The sequence below is a fragment of the Lolium rigidum genome, unplaced genomic scaffold, assembly GCF_022539505.1.
Source record: "Lolium rigidum isolate FL_2022 unplaced genomic scaffold, APGP_CSIRO_Lrig_0.1 contig_45531_1, whole genome shotgun sequence".
Classification (NCBI taxonomy): Eukaryota; Viridiplantae; Streptophyta; class Magnoliopsida; order Poales; family Poaceae; genus Lolium; species Lolium rigidum.
In genome coordinates, this window is record NW_025900620.1 from 30,723 (window position 1) to 58,242 (window position 27,520).

General features: G+C 41.7%; 2 protein-coding genes across 2 annotated transcripts; both read left to right on the plus strand.

Moving 5' to 3' along the window:
- The first annotated feature begins 1,211 nt into the window (after positions 1-1,211).
- LOC124681504 (alpha-1,4 glucan phosphorylase L isozyme, chloroplastic/amyloplastic) lies at positions 1,212-8,263 on the plus strand. Its single transcript, XM_047216414.1, has 15 exons — positions 1,212-1,392; positions 2,383-2,615; positions 2,702-2,803; positions 3,100-3,276; positions 3,384-3,659; positions 4,439-4,710; positions 4,842-4,959; positions 5,051-5,512; positions 5,605-5,757; positions 5,864-5,992; positions 6,068-6,304; positions 6,612-6,688; positions 6,914-7,100; positions 7,204-7,404; positions 7,885-8,263. Exons 1-15 carry the CDS (start codon positions 1,227-1,229, stop codon positions 7,999-8,001), a joined length of 2,907 nt encoding a protein of 968 aa, XP_047072370.1. The 5' UTR covers positions 1,212-1,226; the 3' UTR covers positions 8,002-8,263.
- A 1,681-nt stretch (positions 8,264-9,944) lies between these two features.
- Positions 9,945-22,939, plus strand: LOC124681505 (disease resistance protein PIK6-NP-like). Its single transcript, XM_047216416.1, has 3 exons — positions 9,945-10,885; positions 20,683-22,431; positions 22,551-22,939. The coding sequence occupies exons 1-2, from the start codon at positions 10,041-10,043 to the stop codon at positions 22,424-22,426; spliced, it is 2,589 nt and encodes an 862-aa protein (XP_047072372.1). The 5' UTR covers positions 9,945-10,040; the 3' UTR covers positions 22,427-22,431; positions 22,551-22,939.
- Positions 22,940-27,520: the final 4,581 nt, after the last annotated feature.

Below are 27,520 nucleotides of genomic sequence, written 5' to 3' on the forward strand. Positions count from 1 at the left end.
CATGGTGGTTTTTCCTAAAAAAATGATACTTATTGTTCTTTCCTTTACCAACCTAGAAAGTCTTCTTCTGTGCTTATTTAAGATCTCAATAAAGATTTATTGAGCAAATACATAGACATGTCATAGGATGGTATAAAAAAGAGACAAGAGTCCTAGAGTTAATCTTACCCCAAAGGAGGCAAAATCATATCCATGCATCCAATTTCTCGATCATTTTAGCATTCAAGAAATCCCAATCAATATTTTCAAGTTAGAGGAAGTTATAGGCACGCTGATTATATTTCAAAGGAAGATTAGTTGGTTAATTGGATAGAACTACAAGATATTGTTATCACCACCAATGGTGAAAACCTCACCTTACAGTTTTTCTTAGAACAACTCAAAAGTGGTATGGTTTATGAATTTCCGTATAGAAGAAAATAATTGTCCAGTTTATCACGAAAATTCTAGGAGAGAACAAGATAGAAATGACACGAAGCCTCCACCAATCATTGAAGCGAAGGACATGGGTCGTGAGAAGGCTCAATCACATCGACAATCACTGCCGCCAACTGCCACAGTGGCCCTAAGGCCACACAGATGTGAGATGTGTCATCTAAGCGACCCTGGCCAACACCCAACAACTTCCACGAAGGGCTCTCGAGGCCGCACCATCTGAACCGCCAAATTATACCTGATGCCAAGAGAGAACGCCGATGCCTCCAAGAAAAAAAACAATGTCCACAAACGCATCGAACAACCTGGTGCCGACGAAGGGTAAGGGGTTGTGTGTTGCACATGTAAACAACTTAAAATATTTTTATTTTTTTTGCATTCGACCATGTACATTCCCACGGCTGTGCCACACTCTAGAACAGAATGATAAAACTCCAAATCACTGCTGAAAAAGCTTTATTACAAGGAAACAAAACTCTACCGAAAAAAGGAAGAGCCATTCCCAGCCGTCCAAAATAATCACGACAAAAGGGTTTTCAGCACGGGAGCGATTCCCAGCCGTAGAAGCACGAACTGACACAGCGGCGCACGAGCCACGCCTGGCGCGGGCCCCACCGCGGCCACCATTGCACGGCACGGCACGCGCGGTGACGGAGAGATATTATTTTATTAACGCCTTGCGATTCATTTCGTTTCATTCATCGAAGCAAGGGCCATCACTCGCTCGCTCGGATACAGAGGAGCGCGACGCACCGCATCGCGCGGACTGCTGCACATCACCAGTGGCGCCAATGGTGACCGCCTCGCCGCCGCTGCCGCTCGCCACCGCCTCCCGACCGCTCGCGGTAGGCGTAGGCGCCGGGGCCGCGCCGACGCGGCGGCGGCGGGGGTTCGTGGTGCGGAGCGTGGCGAGCGATCGGGAGGTGCGGGGGTCCGCCTCCGCCTCCACCGAGGAAGGTAAGCGGCCGCGCGCCTCCCGTTAACTGTGTGACTAAGTGGATGCTGGTCGGTAGTGATGTGGTTTGAATTTCTGTGGATGCCGTGCGGATGTATGATCCTCCTGCCCTGCGTCGTGCGTGTGCGGGCGTTCCGGAATTGTGATGCTGCGGGAGCTTTGACGGGCTGTTGATTTTCTCGTGCGGTCATTGCTAATTTGTTGCTCTAGGATTTATCAGGGATCGGGGTCGAGAAGAGCATTTTAATTTGCTAATAAACTTCAGCAAATGTATTCTGAATTACTGAGTTTAGAACTGGCTGCTGTTCTGACGGTGTGCGGAGTAGTTTTCCGCATCAAGTTAGAATGCTGTACCTAGAATAGGGAATTCTGAAACATTCTTCGGCGTGGACTGCCATAGGTCTGTCGTTGTTTGTCTGATGATGATGCAGCAAATGCTGCCGTACTATTTCTAGGGATTGTAGATTTTTTTTTAAAAAACCCTCAAATCTGCAGCAGCGAACTAAATTGTTTGAGATTTTGCTAAACAGTTAGCAGTATCAACATTTCTGACGGTGACCGGAACACTATAGGCTATAGCACTTCAAATTGGCAATCAAGCAGGATAGTTATTCCAATGAATATTTTCCGAAGGTGGTTGGAACAACAGTGTGAATTTTAGAATCATTGAATTAAGGCGTAAAATTGGTAGCGAACAGCAATTTTTGTGGGAAAGGATTAAACATGACACAACTCAACCTGAACATTGTTTTGATGAAAAGGCACTCTGAACTGCTTCTCATTGACTAATGAGGAAAATACATGTACATTGCTGTACATTGGTACCCATAACATCAGCAAATGGTGATACAGTATTACAGTACATATCTAGTCTTGCACAAGAATATTCACATCAGAGTAACTATTTCATGTAGTTTTTAGTTTTGACTGTGTAATAATACCTACTCCTTATAAGATTTCAAATGCTAATGTTTTTTCTTCTTGTAACTCAGAGATTTCAAGCGTGCTAAGTTCTATTGGTTCATCTGCCATCGCATCAAACATCACGCACCATGCGGAGTTCACACCCTTGTTCTCTCCAGAGCACTCTTCACCCCTAAAGGCTTACCATGCAACTGCTAGAAGTGTTTTTGATGCTCTGATAATGAATTGGAATGCGACATATGACTATTACAACAAAGTGAATGTAAAGCAGGCTTATTACCTGTCCATGGAGTTCTTGCAGGTCTCACAGTCTACTTCTTTTACACTAATCTCTTACCTTTTGGTAACTGTGTTATGACATTATGCGATTATTTTTCTGTACTGTAGGGAAGAGCACTTACAAATGCTATTGGCAACCTAGAGCTAACAGGACAATATGCAGAAGCGTTAAAACAACTTGGACAGGACCTAGAGGATGTTGCTAGTCAGGTAAGCAAATTTTTCCAGTGATTAGTTTTTATTATATATATAAGTTATCTCATACTCATTATTTGAACAACAAAAAAAGCACTTTTTATTATTAATCATTAATTTCGTTTTGTTTTAACATTATTTGAAAAGGAAAGGTTTTTTCTGGGCGTTCCACCATCTGAGTTATATTCTTCATGCAGTTTTGGGAGTAACTATGAAATTATGCCAAAACATGAGCTTATTGGTGTCTACAATGCCTTGTGTTTTAGAAATCTTAAGACTAGATATGTTACCTTTTTATTACAATAAAACAGGAACCAGATCCTGCCCTTGGAAATGGTGGTCTAGGCCGTCTAGCGTCCTGTTTTCTGGACTCTCTGGCAACCCTAAATTATCCAGCATGGGGATATGGACTTCGGTACAGATATGGCCTCTTTAAGCAAATCATAACAAAGGATGGTCAGGAGGAGGTAGCTGAGAATTGGTTAGAGGTAGTCTTATGTCGCCATCTTCGTTTTTACCATTTGATGCTAGCAACTATTTAAAGACCTTCATGCTAAATTTTTACGCCATGTATACCTGCATGCTATATCTCCAGATGGGAAATCCATGGGAGATTGTAAGAAATGATGTCTCTTATCCTGTAAAATTCTACGGAAAAGTTGTTGAAGGCACTGATGGGAGAAAGCACTGGATTGGAGGAGAGAATATCAAGGCTGTGGCGCATGATGTTCCTATTCCCGGTTACAAGACAAAAACTACTAATAATCTCCGTCTTTGGTCAACAACAGTACCATCACAGAATTTTGATTTGGGAGCTTTTAATGCTGGGGATCATACCAAGGCTAATGAAGCTCATCTAAATGCTGAAAAGGTATTTTCTTTGACTTTTATTTTTGAGTAGGCTAAACAATATCTATGAGTAGTTACTGCGCTCTCTCTTAGATGCCACTTTAAAATGTGTGCAGCCAAACGTTTGATAGTGTCAAAATGACAAGTAAAAATGAACAGAGGTAGTGCATCCGTGACCTCTTCATTTGGTGTTTGCAACTGTTTAGGGTCTATTTGTGTTTTTTTTGCTTGTTCTGCTTTAATTAATCTCAGCATATGCATCATGCTACATTGCTCCTCTGTGTCAATAAAAAAATAAGTCTGATGAGATATGGTTGTAGTTCAGTAGTCTGTTGTCTGTAGATGGCACAGTTTGGAAGAATTTTTGACATGGAAGACTTAGCCTATAATTTCTATTATTACCTTTTGAGTCTTTCTGTATTGGGTAGATAGACCATTAAGTAGGAGAATGATTTTCTTGAACCATGCAAAACCCGCCACTGTTCGCATATTCATTTTTTTAAATTGCTAAACAGCATGACCAGAGAAGATACCTACAGTTGTAATAGCATCTGAAGCTGCCTGTTTGGACGGATTTGTTCCAACCCATCTTTGAGCATCACTACCATTAACCATTAAGTGTGCATGGGCCAAATTATAGGCTTTTCCCCATGCGTTCAATGGCTTACAATTATATTTTATATTCAAGTTTTCCTTTGTGTTATGTTATAGACCTTTAGTAATACTTACAGTTGTGACCACTCTGGACAAAAGTTATTACGCCTAACTTAAGTTTGATTACTGGTCTTCTCATCATGCCAGATATGCCACGTGTTGTATCCAGGGGATGAATCATCAGAGGGGAAAGTTCTTCGCCTGAAGCAACAATATACATTATGCTCGGCCTCATTGCAGGACATTATTTCTCGTTTTGAGACAAGAGCTGGTGATTCTCTCAACTGGGAGGACTTCCCATCTAAAGTTGCAGTTCAGATGAATGACACTCATCCAACACTGTGCATTCCTGAGTTAATGAGAATACTGATGGATGTGAAGGGATTGAGCTGGAATCAAGCTTGGAGTATCACGGAAAGGTATCACAGAAGGGGACTACAGATTGATGTGTTAAGCTGTTATTACTCCAGTTCCAGTTAACTATTTTTTTTTCTTCATTTGTCTTATATTCAATTATGGACTGATTGTCTGATTTCCACATCGTTTCTAGAACTGTTGCATACACTAACCACACGGTGCTTCCTGAAGCTCTGGAGAAGTGGAGCTTGGACATTATGCAGAAACTTCTACCTCGACATGTTGAAATTATAGAAAGAATTGATGAGGAGGTACCAAATGTGCAGAGAAGATTATACAATTAATTCCATGCTCTATAGTTCCACTTATGGTTTACTTGTCTTCATCATTGATTTAAAACAGCTGATGAATTGCATCATCTCAAAATATGGAACGGCAGATATTTCACTGTTAAAACAGAAGCTTCAAGAAATGAGGATCTTAGATAATGTTGATCTTCCCGCCTCTATTGCCAAACTGTTTGTTAAACCTAAAGAGAAAAAGGAATCTGCTGCTGAATCGGATGGGAAGTTGCTTGTCGAATCTTTGGACTCTATTGCTGAAGTTGAGGAGAAAATTGAGCCGGGAGAGGAGGACAGCATTCTATCCGAGACAATGGAGAAAAATGCCGAATCTGAAGATGTTGCTGATTCAGAAAAGGAGGATTCTGAGGATGAGTTAGATCCATTTGTAAAATACGATCCTAATTTATCTAGAGTTGTTCGAATGGCAAACCTCAGTGTTGTGGGAGGACACTCAGTTAATGGCGTGGCTGAGATTCACAGTGAAATTGTTAAGCAAGATGTGTTCAATAGCTTTTACGAGGTATTTGCACGAGGATTTGGAAACTGCAATATTATTTTCTGCTCAAGTGATATGGTATTTCACCCTCTGCCATTTCTTGTGTTCTTTCGCAGATGTGGCCTACTAAATTCCAAAATAAAACAAATGGAGTGACTCCAAGGCGTTGGATCCGGTTTTGTAATCCTGAATTAAGTACAATCATTTCAAAATGGATAGGCTCTGATGACTGGATTCTGAACACTGATGAACTTGCAGGACTAAAGAAGGTACTTCCAGTGATTTATTACCCAATAATCAGTAATCTAATGCTTCCTTCACTTGCATGTAACCTATGCCTTACTTTTGCATTGATATTTGTTCATCCTGTAACAGTTTGCTGATAACGAGGACCTGCAATCTGAATGGCGTACTGCTAAAAGGAATAACAAGATGAAAGTAGTTTCGCTGATAAGAGACAAGACCGGATATGTTGTCAGTCCAGATGCAATGTTTGATGTGCAGGTATATTTTGTACTAGAAAATGTTTGTGTTCTTTTAACTATTGTTTAACTCAGTTCTTGTGAACTGGACACTTAGATAAAAAGGATACATGAATATAAGCGGCAACTGCTAAATATCCTTGGAATCGTTTACCGCTACAAGAAGATGAAAGAAATGAGTGCAGAAGAGAGAATAAAGAGCTTTGTTCCAAGGGTTTGCATATTTGGTGGGAAAGCGTTTGCCACTTATGTACAGGCAAAAAGAATTGTGAAGTTTATCACAGATGTCGCAGCTACTGTAAATTATGATCCTGACATTGGAGATTTACTGAAGGTAAATTCGTGTCTTTAATGTCACCAGTCATCTTTAATTTTCATCTTCTGTCATTGGAAATATGTTCTGACGAAGCTGAAACGCAGTGTGTTTCAGAAGAAAAAAGGGAAGTAAAATTTTCATGTCAAAAGAAACAGAGCAGTAGATGTTCGTTATATCGGTGCTTGTAAAATTGAGAAATGAATAGCCACTGTTTTTCTGGCCCTTTTATTGTTATCAAACATCTGATGCTGATATTACTAATAACTAGATGAGGTAAAAGCATGGTAACAGATTAAGATTCTGATGATTTTGGTTTTTTATGCAGGTTGTATTTGTTCCAGATTATAATGTTAGTGTTGCTGAGACGCTCATTCCTGGCAGTGAATTGTCTCAGCATATCAGGTAATATGCTGCCACTCTTTTATAGTTCATGCTCCTTGACTACGTGAATACACAGAAAAGGAATATTACCTGGATTGCCTGATGTTGATTTTTTTCATGTGTTTTCTTTTGCTTATTATAATACATATATACCTTGATGGGGATAGGACCATCCAGAAGTGGCACCCCTATTTTCCATTTCTATACAATATATGTGCATTGCTTACACTCATATTATCCATTCAGTACCGCTGGAATGGAAGCTAGTGGAACCAGCAACATGAAGTTTGCAATGAATGGCTGTATTCTTATTGGAACTTTGGATGGTGCGAATGTGGAGATCCGAGAGGAGGTTGGAGAGGAAAACTTCTTCCTTTTTGGTGCACACACACCTGAAATAGCTGGTTTGAGGCAAGAGAGAGCTGAGGGAAAGGTACCGGACTTGTTTATGTCATCAGGAAATACTACCGTTTTTTGGTCGAAGTAGTTTAGCTCAAGCAAAATCTTAATCTTACTGTTTTCCTTTGCACTTGTAGTTTGTGCCTGATCCGAGATTTGAAGAGGTTAAGGAATATGTCCGCCGTGGCGTCTTTGGGGCTAGCAACTATGATGAATTGATGGGTTCTTTGGAAGGAAATGAAGGTTATGGGCGTGCAGATTATTTTCTTGTTGGCAAGGATTTTCCCAGTTACATTGAATGCCAGGAAAAAGTTGATGAGGCATACCGAGATCAGAAGGTAAGTTGTCTGACTAACGCCGTTTGTTTTCTTGGTGAAATGCACATTGATTATGCGAACTTCCTGGTATTCCACTATGGACGACATAACCCAACTGTAGTAAAATTTCTTAGTTGAAACTGAAGTATCTATCGTTATATTAGAAGAACATCAGACACAATAAGAGAATACAGCTGCGAGATGTGTTAACCACTCACGCATCGGCTGTTGATATATATGAGCTTTGATGAACCCAGCTAGACCATTCTATCCTTCTGCAATTGTTTGCCTACAATTCATGAGACAGATGTGATCATCATGGGTCTCATTTTTTATGCACTTTTTTTTGAAACACAGTACAAACGCAGACGCTCACATACACGCATCCCAATTTTTTTATTTATTATGCACATTATTTTGTTGTTGTGGATATTTCATTTCTGTTTCAAATGTGGTTAACGTTGTTCAATCCTTCTAACCACGGATTCGTCTCAACTGCAGCTATGGACAAGAATGTCTATCCTCAACACAGCTGGTTCCCCCAAGTTCAGCAGTGACCGGACGATCCACGAGTACGCCAAGGACATATGGGATATTAGCCCCGTCATTTTGCCCTGAGCAATAAGGCAGCAGCTTGCGGGAAACCTGATTCGAGGAGCCATTGGTCACAGATTTGCCTCGACTCAGCGAGAGGGTTTTGTTCGCCCCAGTTTTGTATAGACTTATGCAAGTTCTGACATGGACCTGGGAATATGCAGGCTAGTTCATCTCTAGCACTCATGCATGTCAGTTAGCCATCTTTTTTTACAAAATCTGAAAGTGCTTCTGTTGTTTGTTAATAATGTTGGAGCAAGAAACATCAAGAAGCGCACTTTTTTTTTTGGAGAGGAATAGGCTGCACCTTTATTTAAACATCAAGTGTCATCAGACAGCGCCGAGGCAATTCAATCCGGCACCTGACTAAACCAAATCTTACATAAATTATTACTACAGCCTTCCCTTGCTAGGTTATGACCTACCTCCGGTCCGAATACCTTTCTAAAGAGGCTCACATTTCGTAACGGAGGTAGGACTATGTTAGTTGTGCGTCTCACAGCCCTAATTTCCACCTGATCGAAGTCTCGAAGAGCAGTCTTCTATCAGAGGGCCAAGCACTGACCTGTCTATTCCTTCCTCGTATTTGGCGCAGTCTGTCTCTAGTATGAATCCTTGACACCCAATCTCCTTGACCAGCTCTGCCGCCAGCTTACATTCCACAACTTCGGCTCCCTCTGGAAGGATCAACGGCATGGGGGAAAAATGTGATGCCCCTGCAACAAAGACTCCATTGTGGTTTTTTACCACCACCACCACCCACATTTTCTAGTGCGAGAGAAAGAGCCATCATTGTTGAACTTGAACAAACTTTCACCCGGAGGGCACCGGCGTTGCCTTGTTTTGGAGGTATGTACATTCAGCGGCTTAGCATGGACCTCGTGCCATTCCTCAGTCGGAGAGAGTGTTCGTCTCGCAATGGGTTCAGGTCCCTCTATCATGACTGCATCCCTAGCTTCATTTCATGCCAGGTGCACATTAGTTCCAACTCCTTTGAGCTCATACTGCTGAAGCAATCCAATAGCCACCCTTTTAAATCCTCATGGCGGCCTGTAGGATCGGGTTGTCTGACGACCACGACAACAACAACAAAATCTCCCATCAGCGAGATGAGTGTGGACATCGCCAAAATATGTTTTTTTTTTGTTTTTTTAGAAAACTGGTTCAGCTTAGCTTTTAAAAAAGGTTTAGAGGTAGCACTTGTGTATTTCTTTTTCAGATTTGTTTGAGTTCTTAAAATACGGTTTTCGAATATCTACAATACAATGCAAGCTCCGGGAGCTCAGGAGCTGAAGGGATTTTTTCAACAAGCAGTCCTGCTATCCAGCGTTTTTTTTTTTAGAAAAACAGGGGGGCAGAAACCCCCACAGGCCCCATTTTTATTAAAACGAAGCCAGTGGTCCACATTGTAGCATGCAAGGAGAAAGAGTGTCAAACTCCCAGCTATGTTTTTGTGCACTACTTATTACACTTCCAGAACTAAAATTCTACTTCATTTACAGACACGCCAGCATAAACCAGAAGCTAAATCAAGAACCAGTCAGTGTTGTCGATGAAACTGCATTAGTTTTCAATCTAGCCAAGCAATCTGCAGTAATTCTTCCCTTTTGAAGTCCAGCAACTGCAAGTACCTATACCCGTAAATAAGCGCCACTAATTCATGAGCGAGATGAGCGAGATGAGGCAGTTTAACTAATACATGTATGATCAGCATGTCTGAATAAACAAAACTAGGCTGGGATCTGAATTTGCCAGCAAACGTTAGGTGCATTATTAACACTTAGTGTATCATCCCAATCTTCCATCTTCAGATGTGAACTGGACGAAGCATAGCAAAAACTGAAGCCATACGGAAACCATAGACTTTCCTGACCGACGCACACGCTGAGCTAGTGGGCAGAAAATAATCAAATACCCACGATCGAGCCTCACGCGTACTGACGTAGTGTCGAACAAGGACTCATAAATAGTATCCACGCTCCAGCCTGCTGCCGCATCACGCAAAAAGAAACAGATCATACCATATCAAAGGTCTGACCACTTAGCTAGCGGAAGCACCGCCAATGGCGGAGGCCCTGGTGAGCGCGGCGACAGGGGCCCTGCAACCCGTTCTGGGGAAGCTGGGCACTCTGCTGGGCGAGGAGTACAAGCGCCTCAGAAGCATACACGCCGAGATCAAATTCCTTACCCTGGAGCTCAAAGCAATGGATGCTTTCCTCGAGAAGATGGCGGAGGAGGAGGATCCGAACCCGCAGGACAAGCACTGGATGAATGAGGTGCGGGAGCTGTCCTACGACGTCGAGGACAACCTCGACGAGTTCATGGCTCGCGTTGTCGCTGGCAAGTCCGCCAAGCCAGACGGGTTCATGGGCAAGATCAAGGGCTCGCTGAAGAGGGTCAAGGCTCGCCATGAGATCGCCAAGGCGATTGAAGATCTGAAGAAACAAGCCATCGAGGTGAGCCAGAGGAATGCAAGGTACAGATCAGGCGAGACCGGTGCGTCCGACACCAACAGTGTTCATAAGGTTGACCTTAGAGCTCTTGCCATTTTTGAGGACGCGTCCAAGCTCATCGGCGTTGACGAGCCGAAGAGAGAGATCATCCAATTGTTGGGAGACTCTGATGAAGCGAGCAACCAGCAACCAAACTCTGAAGCGAGCAAACAGCAACCAAATGTTGTGGCTATTGTTGGGTCTGGGGGATTGGGGAAGACAACCGTTGCCAACCGGGTATACCAAGAACTTAAAGGTCAATTCGAGTATCATGCTTTCCTGTCTGTGTCACGGAATCCAGACATCGCGAGCGTTATGAGCAATATTTATGGCCAACTGAATGAGCACTATTCTCCTTGCGAGGAAATACTACAGACCATCATCACAAAGATTAGGGATTTCCTCGAAAATAAAAGGTAATGCTTCAAATCTTTCTCACTTTTCATCTTATTTTCCGAGGGCACCATCTTAAATAAAGCCGAAAGGGACTATTTATAATTTTCATATACCGTTGGAAATAATATGGTTTTGTAGTTCCATGGTAAATAAGATTTGATGGTGCATAAGATGATAATAATATTGTGCTATTTCAAAAATCAAAGTGTTATGACCATACGTATCGCTTGTACTTGACCAATACATTCAATTAAAGTTTTGATCGTGCGGAGGCGAAACAATTGGTTTAAGTGATGGTAAATTCTGATTGTTAGCTGTTGCTCTCTGATGTACAATAATGATTTTTATTTATTTTGGGGTTCCAAAAATAATAATGAGAGTCCAAGAGAATAGTGGCTAACAATTGCATCGGGAACAATTGCATTAAAGATTTGACTTGTAAACAACAAAAAGCTAGAGGCGGTTTATCTATGCATTCAAAACAAAACTGTACACCATTTAAAAAAAACAATTGTAGACTTATATTTTTTTGCAACCAAGATACAGAAATACACTTGCGGTAATAAAAGATAACAAAAACACATTTCTAAAAAAATCATTAACACAATAATCAGAGTGCTGGCACGACAAAAATAATAGGGTCAGTACCTTTGCTTGTAATGGATTTCAAAGCAGAAAGGAGTCATCCATCTTCTAGGGTCTCCACAGGTGTCCCCATTGGGCGCTCGACAACAACGCTAGACAAGCGGTTTGGGGGCATTGGTACAATCTGACGCGGGGTTGGAGCCGGGCACATACACCGGCAACCCCAATAATACCGAACCAATATATTTCTAAGTTCTAAACAAAACCATATTTTACCTAATCCATTTGGTACCAGCTAGTCTCATACAACAATTTAAATAATAGTAATACACTTAAAAACCCTAGATTTATACAAATTCTTGTTTTATTTTGAGTAGACATGCTCAACAAGATCCAAGAGAAAACATCACACTCATCACAATTTTGCACACTCATCTTCATCTTCTGATTCTTTGCATCACTAACTTTTAGAAGATCAAACATCATGTATTTCAGCCTTCTTTTTTCCTCCCTCAGTTATTTCCTCTCATCATCCCATTTATTTTTCTCCTCTAGCAGCAAGTTTCTCTCCTTCTCTATCTTGCCCAACTCAAGCCTGGCTTTCTTCTCCTTAAGTTTTGCCATGTTTTTCTCCAGCACACAGCTCTATGTGATATCCATCCACTTTTTCACATTCCCCAGTAAATTTCTCTATTTCGTATTCACCCTATTTTTCTTTTGAGTATTTCCGTTTTCGTTCAAACAAATTCTTAACCAACTCGATCTTTTGAATTTTATCTTGAATTATATCACTTTTCCTGATCTCATACATTCCTCACAAAATAGATATATAGTCAATGGTGTAATGTCAGATGCCACTCAGGATCAAACCAACACAAAGCCAGAGTAGATGACATCCTACAAACATAACTTGAGGAACAAATGAGCAAATCATCACACTATTAACTTTAACCAATATAGCACACTACTGTCACACTACTTACATTGTTTTGTGATGTCGCTTCGGAAACAACGACTTTCTCTGGTAGATGCCCGTGGATGCAGCAAAGCTCGGCCGAATCGGCACCAGTTGCAAGCCAGCTCCATGGTAGATCGACAATTTTCTCAGGTGCATAGTCCAAGTTAGGGTACTGAAAGGATCGTATGCCGCACCTAGAGGGGGGAGGGGTGAATAGGTGCTAACCAATTTTTAGTTCTTTTTCAATTTAGGCTTGACACAAAGGTAAATTCTCTAGATATGCAACTAAGTGAATTTACCTATATGACAAGGTTAACAACTAAGCAAGATATAGCTACGCAATATATAGGAGATAGAATAGGATAGAGGTAACCGAGAGTGGAGCACGCGGAGACACGGAGATGATTCCCGTAGTTCCCTTCCTTTGCAAGAAGGTACGTCTACGTTTGGAGGAGTGTGGTTGCTACGAAAGTCAAACCAACAGCCACGAAGGCTTCACTCAGATCTCCTGTGAGCAACGCCACGAAGGCCTAGCCCACTTCCACTAAGGGATTTCCTCGAGGCGGAAACCGGGCCTTTACAAAGTTCTTGGGGCACACATCCACAACCAAATTGGAGGCTCCCAAATATGTAACAACACAACAATCAACAACAATACATCAACAACAAACAATTAGGGATCCAAAAAGGAACACTAGCAAGAGGACCCTCAAGCAAATGAGGGTGAAATGTAAATCGCTTCGGTGAGGATGTAGATCGGTGTCTTCTCCTTCGAATCTCCAAAGATCAAGAGCTTTGGTTGGGTGAGGGAGGAGATCTTGCAAATCTTGAGTTCTTGAGGTGGCTCTAATGGTGGCGAAGCTTGGCAGATTTTTGTGCAATGATTGAGCAACTTGTCCCATTGGAGAAGAGAGCTATTTATATGAGTGGGGCTCTCAGATCTGACCGTTATGGACGTTTTTCAGTAACATCGGAAGTTCCGGCCAGGACGGCCGGAAGTTCCGGCTGGCACCGGAAGTTCCGGCCATGAGGACCGGAAGTTCCGGCTGGATGCGTTCGCGCAGACGAGCTGGCGGACTGAGTTTGGGCGGAACTAGGGCGGAACTTCCGGTGACCGGAAGTTCCGGCCAAGTTCCGGAATTGCAGAAAAACCTTACTGAACATACTGAGCCACAAATGCGATGTTTCCGGAACTTGCCCGAAAGTTGGGCGGAAGTTCCGCTGACCGGAACTTCCGGCCAGCTTTCGAATGCTCCAACTGTGAGGGGGCGTTGTGGGACTGCTGAGAGGAGAATCTGGGCGGAAGTTCTGCCGGCAGTGGCCGGAACTTCCGCCTGAAGAGAAAAACCAGCAGAGCTTCAGTTTTGTCAGTCCAATTCATCAGCCATGTTTATATAATGAAATCTTGTACCTGTCTACATCAACACACATAAATATATACCTAGTGTTGACATCAAACACACAAAACCCAAAAGGGCGGGAAATGTTCTTTCAGGTAGCACGCATCAGCAAAAATAGCCCCAAATGTAAGGTAGGCACAATGTACTAAAAATATCCCAAACTAGAACCATAAAATCTAAATCTTTAAAATGCAATAAGGAAGAATTTCTCACATGGCCTAGCTAGAACTCACTGGATCTCTCTCCATCGTTACAACTTGGCATGTAGGACTGCGGTGGCAACAGATCGTAGGGTACGGCGGATCGAGTGTTGCGGACCCTAGGCAGTACGACTCTAAATGATGGTGAAAGTGACAGCCGGAGCGGGGGGATTGCGGAATGTTGCTCCATATACACCTCCTTAACGTCGATGCATAGACTTGTGGGTGGTGGTAGCGGCAATTTGGCGATGAGTCGCGAGTGTGGGAGAAGAGTTGAGTGCTCGGGTGGGAGGAGGGGGAAAACTAGGGCGCCCGGAAATGTCCAGTCATTGCCAAGGGGGGCCCACGAGAGAAAGGCTACATGGCCTTGGTTGCCGATTCCTCCAGTCTAATTTGTGTGCGCATGGGCCGGCACATGAGTTTTTCTTTGACTATTAGGCGACTCGTGCAACCCGTATGAACTGGGGGCTGGCGCTGATGGCCGTTTTATGTCCATCATCCCCATAGCCCATTTGGGGTGGGGTCGGGTGAAAAAAAAGGTCCACTCATAGGAAAACCCAACCTGGGGAGGCTTTGGGGGCGTTGGTGGAGATGCACTTAAAGCATCTCTATAATATTCGGTTATCTTAAACCGTTTTTAGGTATAGAAGGGAGAGGTTAGCTTTGTTATCTTAAACCGTTTTTAGGTATAGCAGGGAGAGTAAGTTGAGAAGGTTTTTCTCCTCTTCTCGAGCAGTTTCCTCGAGCAGATTCGGTAAACATGGATACCAATAAACTTTTTCTGCAAAATATCATGTGGACATTAATCCTCTCCACAACCCCACCCCACTTTCCGTCTCCTCCCTACCAGAGCCGGCGGAGTCAAGGAGGCGTGGCACATGTGTGGGAACCGGTGTTCTGATAAGGTGCACAGATGAGGTATGAAAGGCAACAGCTGGAGTCATGGAAGATTCCTGCTCGTGCGGTTCCCCCTCCCCTAGCTATGAAAGGTCAAAGTTACTAAATATGCGGTAGGAAAATGTGTGCTTTTTTGTCCCTTATCTCAGATTTGGCCTTGGATTTTAGGGACCTAAAATGATTTCCTTGGCTAGTTGAGGAACTAAAGGGCATTTCCTTTGTTATGGCAATGATCACTCATTCCTTGCCTAATCTTACACGTAGATAGATAATGTGTGGTAAAACATAAAGATTGCATTGTAGTAAATCTATATCGTTCTGATTTGAATACAAACATATTTTACAATAGAGTGAATTCCATTTTTTATCTTCTAGTTATATATTTGTGACACATATTACCCTATTCGGTGCAACTTCTCCCAAAATATGCAATCTAGTAGCCTTCGAACAATGGTTTTATTCCATTTTGTAATATTTTGCTTGTTTTTGTTAGATAGGACCGGCGTGTTACCTCGATGTGCCGCGAAAATGTGTAAAACTTTGGTGGGTGTCATCAACGATTATGTCAAGATTTCTCGTACCCATTTGTTTAATCCCTTATCGGCGTCCAGGTGTTTATGAACCCTGGTCATGACCTCATATTTTGGTCAATAGACACATTAGAAAACGACCTTATAAAATGTGTAATCTAGACTAATTTTCTCTCACTAGGGTAATTAGTATCACAAATGCATAACTAGGGGTGATATGTGAAATCGGATCTTCACAGTAATTGAATGAGCTGAGTTGAACAAAGTTAGATGCAGCTCTAGTTTTAGTTATACATGAGTGAGAGCTTTAACACTATGTATATAAGCAATATGGTGCACTACATATTAGTTCTTTAAAAAACAAATCCTATCATAAGCAATTCGCAGTGTTTTTTTCCATGCAGTACAATTAGTGACTTGGCGACAAATTTTTGAATTGCTCATTTGGAAAATTTATTTTAAATATATAATATAAATATTAAAGGATATAATACTGATCCAGGTGATCGAAGTGTGAATAATTCTTGGCTTCTCCGTGAGAATTCCAGAATCATCCCGAAAATACTTTTATACTTACACGTATAGGCGTGGATGTTTCCATAACCGTCCGTTTTCTTTTGTGATTCCGATAAAAGGAGAGAGATCTATTTTTCCATCTACCATGGCGAACAAGAATCTAGAGTAATAAATCGACAGTACAAAATACACCTACACTCATGCGTGTGTACAAAATCCATTTTCCATCCCATTCGTACCTTTCTTTCAGTATATAATAGATCACTGGAAGACCTTGCTTGAATGGTTATAATTTTTCTATGGCCACTAGTATCCAGGTCTCAGTTGAACCAAATACCGGTGGACACAAGAATTTACAACCAATCCAAACACCTCCTATGTATTTAGGTCTTGAGAATATCTAGGATTTTCTAATCACCTCGGCCTCAATTTATGTTCGAACTAAGATTACAAACAAACAAAATTCCACATTGTAACCTTGACTACAAGTTTTGAATTTTATTAAACAAACTGCACTTAAATTTGGAGTTACAACGGACTGATATTGCATTATTTTTTCCCACAATTTCAGAAGGTTCCTATGATTATCCTGTATACTCCCTCCGATTTCAATGAATAAGTATTACTACCTCCGTCCCAAGGAATAAGGCGCACGCGTATTTCAAGACGAACTTTGACCATAAAAATTGAGCAATAAAATCTTTGTTATATTATATGTAATTAGTATCGTTGGATTCGTATGAAAAAGCACTTTCTAATGATGTTAATTTCATACAAACAATCTTTATATATTTAAAGTAATACTTACTCAAACAAAAAATACGTAAAACGAGGGCGCCTTATTCCTTGAATCGGAGGTAGTACAAGTTTAGTGAAAAGTCAACATTTGGCCATTTTTTTTTGATAAAAATATTAATATTTACGATACCAAATCAATATTATTAGATTCATCGTAAAATATATTTTTACAAGTTATTTGTTTCATGTTGTAGATATTTATATCTTCTATAAGTTTTGTCAATGTTAGTATGCGACAATACTGATATATTATAAGTGGGACTTGGCGTGACAATTTCAAAAATTCATCGATCGAACTCAGTTTGTTGGGGTGCGTCACTATGACTCCAACCACTAGGTATGCCCACGTCATCAATGTTAATACGCTTTGAATTTGAACTAAATTAATAAGGCTTATTCATTGAAATGGATGGAGTATATTATATTTTGGGATGCCTCATCTATGAAACTAGATGATTCCCCACGCGTTGCTGCTGGAACATCTTCATAAAATTGCTATAAATATTATCTTACCAAAAAAAATTGAATCCTCGACATACCAATTTACCTATTTTAAGAAACTTTCATATGTTGAATTCTAAGTATTCACTTAGAAGAGTTCAACCAGCATATATTGGCAAATATAGGTAGATTGTATTTATCAAAATGACATAATTGCAAATGAATCAGATTCATTCATTCATCATCAATTTTATAACTCTATAATGGAAGACATGGGGCATTCATTCAATCAATAGCTCATTAGTTTATCCTTCCGAACGAAACACCATGAAAACGAAGAAAAAGTGGAGGAGCAGTAATTTGTCCAACACAGCTGGAGGCCCAAACAAGAAGTTAACAACCAACGCAATCTGCATTCATCCGTACTCATAGGTCGATTTCAACTGAGGCTGAAAATTCTTCGTTACTTGCTCTAACATCGATGAAATATCGAAGGAGGCTCTGATATGTGTGTGTCGTAACTCGTCATGCAAAAAATTCGCATGCTGATTAGAATGAGAGCTTCAATGACATAAGATGGAGAGGCAAATGTAGATTCCGCTTGACATCCTGTAATGTATACGTATACCCGAAGATGAGTGAATATGAATAGAACTACTTAAAAGGTTTTGTATTGAGGAAATCTGAATCTATAATAACAGATCGAGACACAACATCTAGTAAGAAGCGGTCACTGTACTGCAGATGCATCGCTTATCCATACAAATTTAATAGAGATGAATAAATTAAGAAACAAAAGGACAGTCTCAATCGTGTTTGAGGGGCAGAACCTGATTTTTTTTTGTTGCTATGGTAGATCAGAAGGTGCATAGCCAAAACGACTACTAAATGGATCCAATCTGCAAAGAGAAATAGCTGATGATAAATATATATAAGACCAATTCACAATACTTAGCGTACATCATTAACAGAAAGTACAAAGCTGCTGCACATCCTACTGCCTACTGCTAACGAAGAAACACTGGCCATGGTGGAGCGGCTAGGATCCTCGGCCAGGTCGCTAGAGTGCAGGCTGAGGGCGGCTCCTTGTGTGGTGAAGGCGTGAGGCTGATGGATACGGGAGAATAAAAAGGCAACAGATCGGCGACCGCTCTCTTGCCTGGCGGGCTTGGACGATTTGTTTCCACCATTACTGCGGACGAATTTAATGGATGTTGCACAGATCGTGGGGAAGAGGAAGAGATCATCCCATTCCTCCGCTGCTAAAATTGGAAGAAGACGAATAGTGGTGGTCTGATGTAGGCTTTAAGACTGCTCATAGTGGGAGTAACATAGCTACTCCCTCCGTCCCAGTTCGCAAGGCAAAGTTTTCAAATATCTTGGCCCAAGGTGAATTCTCATTGGCTCTAAATTTGCACGTTAAAACATGCAAAAACTTTGTCTTTCACATGCATGGAGTACTAGTGCGCGGTGGTTTCACATGCACGGAGTACTAGTGCGTGGTGGGAGATGAAAAGAGGAGTGTTTGCATGCAAAAATGAATTAGTTTATTCCCACATTAAATGCAAAATGTGCCTAGGAGGTGAGGGATTTTGGGACAAATATTTTTTGGGAATTTGCCTTGCGAACTGGGACGGAGGGAGTAGTAACATCACACATCTCAAGGCATTTTGGTGACATGGCATGCGAATAAATGAAGAAAGAGAGTGAGGTGGTAACTAGCTATGTTACCATAACATCACACACCCCAAGGCAAAATGAGTCTACAACATAATAAATGACACAATGCATGACACCACATATAAGTTACTACCCACTATGAAGGTAGTAACCTAGACTAGTAACATATGTCATGTTACTAGTCTAGGTTACTTCCCACTATGAGCAGCCTAACTGTGTGGTTTTTTTTTAATTCGAAAATATCTTCTCTCTTTCCGGGACTGCGCTTGATTTGCATGGTTAGCGATAATTGTTGCTGACATGGATGACTAAGATGGGGCCAGATGATGTGGAAGAATTGCTTAGGTGGCAGGTTATGATTGTTTAGTGATGCTTAATGACGTGGATACCTTGCATGTGCATGAAAATGGGATCACCTATTAAGAATAGAAAGATGTCCGACTTTGTTGCCATAACAACAGGCATACATCGAGCGTTTTTTGTGTGTGTGGAGAATTACATGCATCAAGCTTATGGATGTGTCGGTGTCGTGGGGAACGATAGCCCTCCTAGGGCATCGGTATGGTTTAATATAGCGTAGGAAGAGCCACTGTGGTTGCTTACAAGGTTGTGCACATATGTGGTGTGATATACTATACCATGGCCCATATGCCGAGCAAGTAGACAGTAGCTGCAACAATTGTGCCTTTAACAAGGAATCGACGCATAGATGTTGCCCTCATATGCGAGGGGCTCGGTTTTCACAGGCAGTCCCGCCTCCCCAACCTCGTGGCTGGCTGGCCCGCTAGGGCCGCCACGACCTACCTCAACCACTCGCCTGGCTCCGCCATCACATGGAAGGGTGCTGCCCAAACCGAGCGCCGACACCGCCGACCGGCACCGCGATCCGCCGCCCGGGGTATTTGATTGCAGCCGCGAGTATTGCCTCCTCCGCCACTGTTAGCCTCACAGGCTTTTCACATAGGCAGTGACGGCAACCGGTAGGATTTATTCAGGGGTGAAGATCCCCTTAGGGAAAGGCAGGGCAGCCGTCCTACCTTGATTTTTGATGAATACATTTAGATGCACATGTTTTTTTTGAATATTTTGAATGGTCGTGCATCGAGAAAGTTATGCTTGTTTTAGTGAACATTGTGTAAAATCGAACTGTAAACATAGATTCATATTCTAGGTTTAATGTAAATAACAATGATTCTATATTTATATTATAGACATTTATCATGAATCTTAGTATATGCAGGATAATACGTGTAGAATTGAAAATTTAGAGATTTCTTGATATTTGAAAAACACATCATGATTTCATCAAAGACATTATCAACTCATTGAGATGGTGAATTGGAAGGGTCTCTTGGCGACAAAGATCATTAAGACCTATTTGCTCACGATGGATACTTAAAAGTCTTAATCGATAAAATTATTCTTTTTACAAAAAATAAAGCTTTGGCTTTAAGGTGGCATTATTGTTATATTTTTTGGGTTACACGTATATCAAATATGTCTTTGTTTTTATCGTACTAAGTTATTTCGTTAGAATCATATATGACGTTCATGTGTTACGACTATTTTGGTATTTGCATCATTTTTGTTAGTTTGCCCTACCTCAATTTTTTTCCGTCTTTTGCCACTGGATTTATTGGTTCGCCTCCCTATCGTCTGGATGGAGCGATATGGGTTTTGTTACATCATTGTATCATGGCATATGCCTCCTGATATTTTAAATCAGTTGGATAACTCTTTCAGTGCTCAATAAGCCTTACTCTTGTATAGTTGTATATTTGTATTTATCATTGCTTTTATTTTTTTCTGAAGGTACTTAATCGTGGTTGACGATATATGGAAGGAGGATCACTGGAAAGTTATTAATCTTGCATTTCCCGAAACAAGTTCCGGCAGTAAAATAATCACCACTTCCCGTAACAAGGATGTTGCTGAATCATGTTGTTCAACATCTCATGGTCACATATACAATCTAAGGCCTCTTACTATGATGCAGTCGAGACAGTTGTTCTATACAAGACTATTCAACTCCGAAGAAGAATGCCCTTCGGACCTGAAGGAAATTTCTGTCCAAATCTTGGAAAAATGTGCTGGCTTACCTTTGGCGATCATTGCTATATCTGGTGTCTTGGCTGACAAGATAAGTAGGAAGGATCAATGGAGGCGAGTGAAGGATTCAATTGGTCGTGCACTAAGAAATTCTAGTGTTGAGACTATAATATCCCTTAGTTACTTGGATCTTCCTCCTCACCTTAGGACTTGTCTGCTGTATTTGAGTATATTCCCGGAGGATCATATTATAAACAAGGATAATTTGATCAGAAGATGGATCGGCGAGGGGTTCATTCATCAGCAAAAGGGGCCTCATAGGCAAGGGGATCCTACACCGTATGAGTTAGGAGAGAAGTGTTTCACTGATCTCATCAACAGGAGCCTAATCCAGCCCGCAGAGATCGATGGGTCATTTGGTGGTAATGAGGTGAATAGTTGCCGAGTCCATGACATGGTACTTGATTTTGTGGTAGCCAAGGCTGTGGAGGAGAACTTTGTTACAATAATAGGTGTACCAGGTGTCGTAAACCCTGATCCAGAGAACAACAAGGTCCGTCGACTGTCCCTGCAGAAGGACGGTGAGATTCCACCGGGTCTGGTTCTATCGCATGCCCGGTCACTGCATGTTTTTGGGGGTAGTGTGAAGATCCCATCTCTGTCGGAGTTTCAACTCCTGCGTGTGCTGGACTATGAGGAGTGCGGGCAATTAGAAGATGATAACCTTGCGGGCATCGGTGATTTGTTGCACCTCAAGTACTTGAGGTTCAGGAATGCACATTCTGTTACCGAGCTGCCGAAAGAACTAGCAAGGTTGCAGCACTTGGAGATTGACATTGCGCAGGATTACAGACACACGGAAGGAATGAAGATTCCGGAGATCGTCAGGAATCAGTTGGGCTGTTATGTTACTGTGTTTGCTGACTATTATGAAGCATTGCCGGATGAAATTGCAGACACTCAAGGATTGCGAGTTTTGGAAAATCTTAGTGTGTATAATCAGTCAATAGAGTTTCTCGAGGGGCTTGGCATGCTAAAAAACCTGAGGAAGCTGGGCATACATTTTGAAAGCCATTATGCCGATGATGATTGGGAAGAACAGCAGGAGGCGGCGGTCTTGTCCCTCTGGCAGCTTGGTGGCGCAAGCCTGGAATCTCTATACCTTTTCATCAAAGACGAGGATGCCGATTATAATGAGGGGCCTATCTTGGAAGAGGAGTGGTTCTCCTGTCCTCCATGTGGTATTCGGGAGCTTGTCATCGATGGATATTCACTCACAACATTTCCAGAATGGTTGGAATCATTCGACAAACTCGAGAAACTGAGCCTTCCCGTGTCCGATATCGGGGAAAAAGGCGTGGAGATCCTGGGAGCCCTGCCTAGCCTGTCCTATCTCATCATCAAGTGGGCCACGGACTCTGACGGGGGAGAAGAGATGGAGGCTGCCACGAGGAGAGCAATGGAAGCCCATCCCAACCGTCCCACGTTGGTCTGGAGGTACTGGTAATTCAGGTATCTATTTTCTTGTCCTTCATCTCATCATCATCTTGTTGCAGTATAACCTCGTCATCTCACGATATTATAGTACTAATACGTATATCTTATCATCTGTTATTTTCCATATCCATTAGGGATTAATATCAAGCAGATGCCACAGAAGCTTCAGCGGTCAAGCACTTCCATGATCCTTGCGTCTTCTTTTCTTTGTTAAGACTTCATTTTCCCACTGACTTGCCTCCCGAGTTCAGGGTTGAGAAATAATGCAGCGGCGTGGCACAATGAAAAGCCAAGGCAGCAGCATCCTTTTTTTTTTAAAGGCTACAGCATCCGCCCAACTGAAGTTCTTCTTCACATATCCTCAGATTGCTACCATTTTTATGAATTTCCATTTCCATTTCCGATTCCAAATCACAAATAAAGTATTGCATATACTCTATTGTATCTTTAAATGCCTATACGGCTACTTTAAATATGGTCATTGTACTATTTTTTAACTAGTAATGTGATTCACGCATTTGTATTGCTAGATGTACCAGATGATATTATTCATTCTGTGGTCGACCAATTATTATAGATTTTGGGCTTTTGGTTGCCGCTGGACTAATATATGGATATAATATTAGGAGACAACATAAAATTAGCCAAAATATTAGTCTTGTATGTAAGAAAGCAGCATCAGCCAGTTTTTTCTAAGATACATCTAAAGGCAGAAAAGAAAACCTTCCATCAAACATTTAAGGAAAATATTGCTTTAGTTTATCTGAGATCATTAAAATATTGCTCAGTTCCTTTAAGAGGAAAAATCTATACTACTTCCTCCATCCCATGAAAGTTGTCTAGCAACCAAGAGATTCAAAGACTGGAAACTAAAACCTACTTTTCATGGGAATCAGTATTCAATCTTGGGGCAATCTATTTGTACCCTAAAAGCCAAAACAGCTAGAAGATCTTGATGAACTAAACAATAGCCAGCAAAGCTTACCCATGCATTCCATAATGCAAAATTTGCTTCGCGCAACCGAGTGTTAATAGACAAAACTGATTACAGGCTTGAGTAAAGAAACCCCACCAATGACATGGAAATAGAAAACAGAGGATCGATCAACAAACATACATAACTTGGTTCTGCTTGCCAGTAACATAGATAGTCAGACATACATGGATGGTTCAATAACATAGATGGGCATCAAAATGATCACATGTTCGAGTGAAGGTATCACCCCAATACCTCAGGAATTTGATGCGCAGCAAAGACATGGTAATAGCAAAAAAAAGATTGATCACCAAACATAATTTAGTTTTAGAATGCTAGATACTGATAGTCAGGCATACATGGATGGTTCAATTAAATGGATGGTCATAACTTAGCTGCAACCACACATAACTTAGATGGATGGTAGATAGATAGTCATGGCATGAGTAAAAGGATCACCTCAATACCCCAGGAACCCCCTGATGCACAACAGCGACATGGGAAATATCAAACAGAGGATCGATCAACAACCACACACAACTTAGTTTTGGAGTGACAATAACATAGATGGATAGTCAGAGTATCAGAGATACATGGATGGTTCAATAACACAGATGGGCATAACTTAAATGCAGCCTACGCAATACGCAGTAGATGGATATATATGGCTAAATAGATAGATATGGACCAGACAGACGATCTTCATGCTGTATCCATCATATTGGCCTTCTTTCGAGCAAGCCTATCTCGTTTGTGCTGCTCGCACAGCTCCCTGTTGAGTTCCTCCACCATGGCTTCCCTGGCCTCGTAGTCGAAGTCGCAGTCCATCTCAACGTAGCCCTTGTCCAACCACTCTTTCCTCATACTGTCCTGGAACTGCACGAACAGTTCGTTGTTACTCTGGCTAAGGGCGGCCCTTTCCAAGTACCGCTGCTTTCGTTCCTCGATCCAGTCCTCCGAGCGGTTCATGAGCTTCGCCAGGTCGGTAATGAAAGAGAGGTCCTCGGTCTGCATGGGGATCTCTCTAGGCATGGCCAGGACCAAACGAACATAGTCATCATTAAGCCGATGCTTGCCGTTTACACCAGCAGGCGGGTCAGACTCAGCGCACTTCTCCATCTTCTCCGTCTGGATCTTGGCGATTGCTATCTTAACCGCCGTCGCACCTGAGGATCGCTTCTGCTTGCCGTCCAGCGCCTCCACGGGATTGCTGCTTGCGGGCTACGATAGGAGGAGGAGGAGGAAGCTGGGAGGCGGCGGCTCAGTATCGATCTATATAGAACAGAGGAAGCCACGAACCGGGCTCAAACCCAAACGACAAAGGACAGACTGGACCGGACTCCAACTCGGCCTCAAGCCCACCTTCCTCTCTCCTTTTTTTTCATCGAGCTAATTACACATATTCACAACTTCACGGACACTTACCAAAACTTTTGGACTTAATTTCAGAAAATCACAACTCTTTACTCTAGGATGACACAATCATGTTCGCCTATGTTGCCAGTCCGGGTACTTTGTTGTTTGACACCGACAACTCCACTTCGAAGACTCCGGCCTTGTTGTCAGTGGCGGAGCGTGGCGCAAATCAAAGGGAGGGCCAATTGCATGTGATGCCTAAAAGTCTTGCAGAAAATGTAACTGTTAAATGAATATATAATTTTCATCTACTGGTAATATATAATTTAATCATATTAGAGCACATATTCAGATTTAATACTCTAAAGCAGAAGTACAAGTATAAAACTCTAAGATATTATTTGGTACTAGAGATTTTTTGGATATTAGTCGGGATAGTTTTTTTATAGGGTTGGGTGAAACTTCTACCTTCATCGAATCACTTAAAATACCCAATCCACTAGATAGAGGTAGAGTATCGGTAATTGAGAAAAATACACTATAATTTAGAAAAATGTCAGAATAAGCGGAGATTAAATGGCTCGATACAGTAAAACCAAACATGGTTTTGAAAATAAGCGAAATATTAAGATTTGATGATGATAATCCCCATGAATAATAGGCTAGTACCAAGGAAGGCCCTAATGTGTTTTTCTGCTTCATATCACTCCATAGAAAAATGATCAAAGACTCCATGACTTGATTTCTTGCATGGCTCACTCGATTGGATGATGCACGACCAGTTTGTACGGCGGCCAACAACACCATCGCATAGGAAATATCCACCACGGTTTAAAATTGCTGCAACTTTTTTTTGCTGGATTGAACTAGCGGGAGGAGAAATAGAGAGCTAGGGCATGAGGATTGGAGGGAAGAAGGAAAATCTATACACAAAAAATTTAAGGAACCTGAGAACTGGAGAAGAGACACAGCGGCACATAGGTATACGAGGACGAGGAGCTAGGAGCTAAGTATCGATCGTAGAACTCATCACATGGCCGGACAGGCCTGGCAAAAAGCTGCAGTGAATTGCACCGTGAGAAGACCGGGCCGGAGCCCGGGATGACCTCCAAGACGCTCCTCCCGTGCTTGTTGTGTTGAAGCCTGCTCAGGTCGGAGACTCCGTCCAGTATGGCTATCGACTAAGCTTAGGCCAGAGACTCCGATTCTTCTTAGGCCAGAGACTCCGAGGTAAGTTTTCACCAACGGTCATATTCTTGAGGACACTATATATACCTCCTTTTTCCCAAATAGAGGTTGCGAATTCCACTCTCTCTCTTCTCCATTGTTCTAAAGTTCAAAGCTCATAGATCTTCCTTAGTTCCTTCCCACTCGCTCAATCTTATTTTCCTTTTTGGATTTGATGAAGGAACCCTAGATCTACACTTCCACTAAAGGGATTTGATTTTCCCATCCCCTCTACCGAGGAATTTGTTACTCTTGGTTTCTTGGAATTCTAACCAGAAAAGTCGCCCCCGATGCTTGCTTAGTGGTTTAACAGCTTCGTGGTTGGTTTTTGCGAGCCTCCAATTGAGTTGTGCAAATTTACGCAACTTTCTATAAAGGCTCCGGTCGTCACCTTCAAGGTTTCGTTTGTCTCCTTGGTGGCTCTTTCATCAGAGAATATGGTGATGCCTTTGTGGAGTTGGTTGTCCTTTTTTTCCACCACACCCCTCCAACCTTAACAAGAAAGGAACTATGAGAATGATCCTAGTGTCTCCCTATCTCCATCGTAGTTATTACTATCATTTACCTGTATCTTATTACTTGTTACTGCTTCCTTGTCATATAGGTAAATTTACCTAGTTGCATATCTAGAGAATTTATATTTTTGTCATGCCTTAATTGAAAAATAATTCAATCTTTTAGCTCCTATTACCCCCTCTAGTCGCTCATACGATCTTCGTCTTTGACCAGAAACAGTAGGAGAGGCTCCTACTATGGTACTATATTAATCAACCATAGATATTTACATCATTTGGTTTTTTCAGCTTTATTAAAAATTATTAAATAACATACTATATTTAAAAGTATTAAGTTTATATAGCAAGTTTTCGGAACCTTTCAATTGGTATTGGAACCTCTCCTCTTAATTCGGGCTTTACGACCTAAGAGAGTATGGATGATCTAAGGAAGGGGAACCGAAGCCAAGGCTAGTGTTTGGGGCGCTATGGGTGATCTCAAGCAATTGGAATCAACCATGATGACCCAAATGCAAACAATGAAAAGCTTGTTGGAACAACTCCTAGTTGCTAAGGATCCACCTAGTCCTAATTCCGATGCTACTCCACATGGTGCTCACGAGGAAGCGAAACCCCTCGTTGGGTTTGTTCGTGCCACAGATAAACCCGTGGACGAAAAAGCAAAGAACACGAAGGATGAAAAAAAGACAGTGAATCATCCTCCCAAAAAGGGGATGTAAAAAAAGTTCACCATGCGGAACCCCCACCACCTTGCTGCAAGGGTACATTGCCCCTATGTGTGTTTTGGTAATTAATGACAATCCTTATGGACTAATGGTTCCATTGAGTTTATATGAAGGAAAATTCCATAGGTATTTATTTTAGTCCATGTGTTGGCTTCAAGTGTGGATGCCATGAAGATAATGATATATCTTGAGTATTGCTATCAAGATCGTTGATTTGAAGAGAATATGATATGATCAAGAAGAAGAAGTGGAGATGGAGTTCTTGTGCGAAACTCAGTTTAGCCATGCTCTAGCTTATGCGTTAA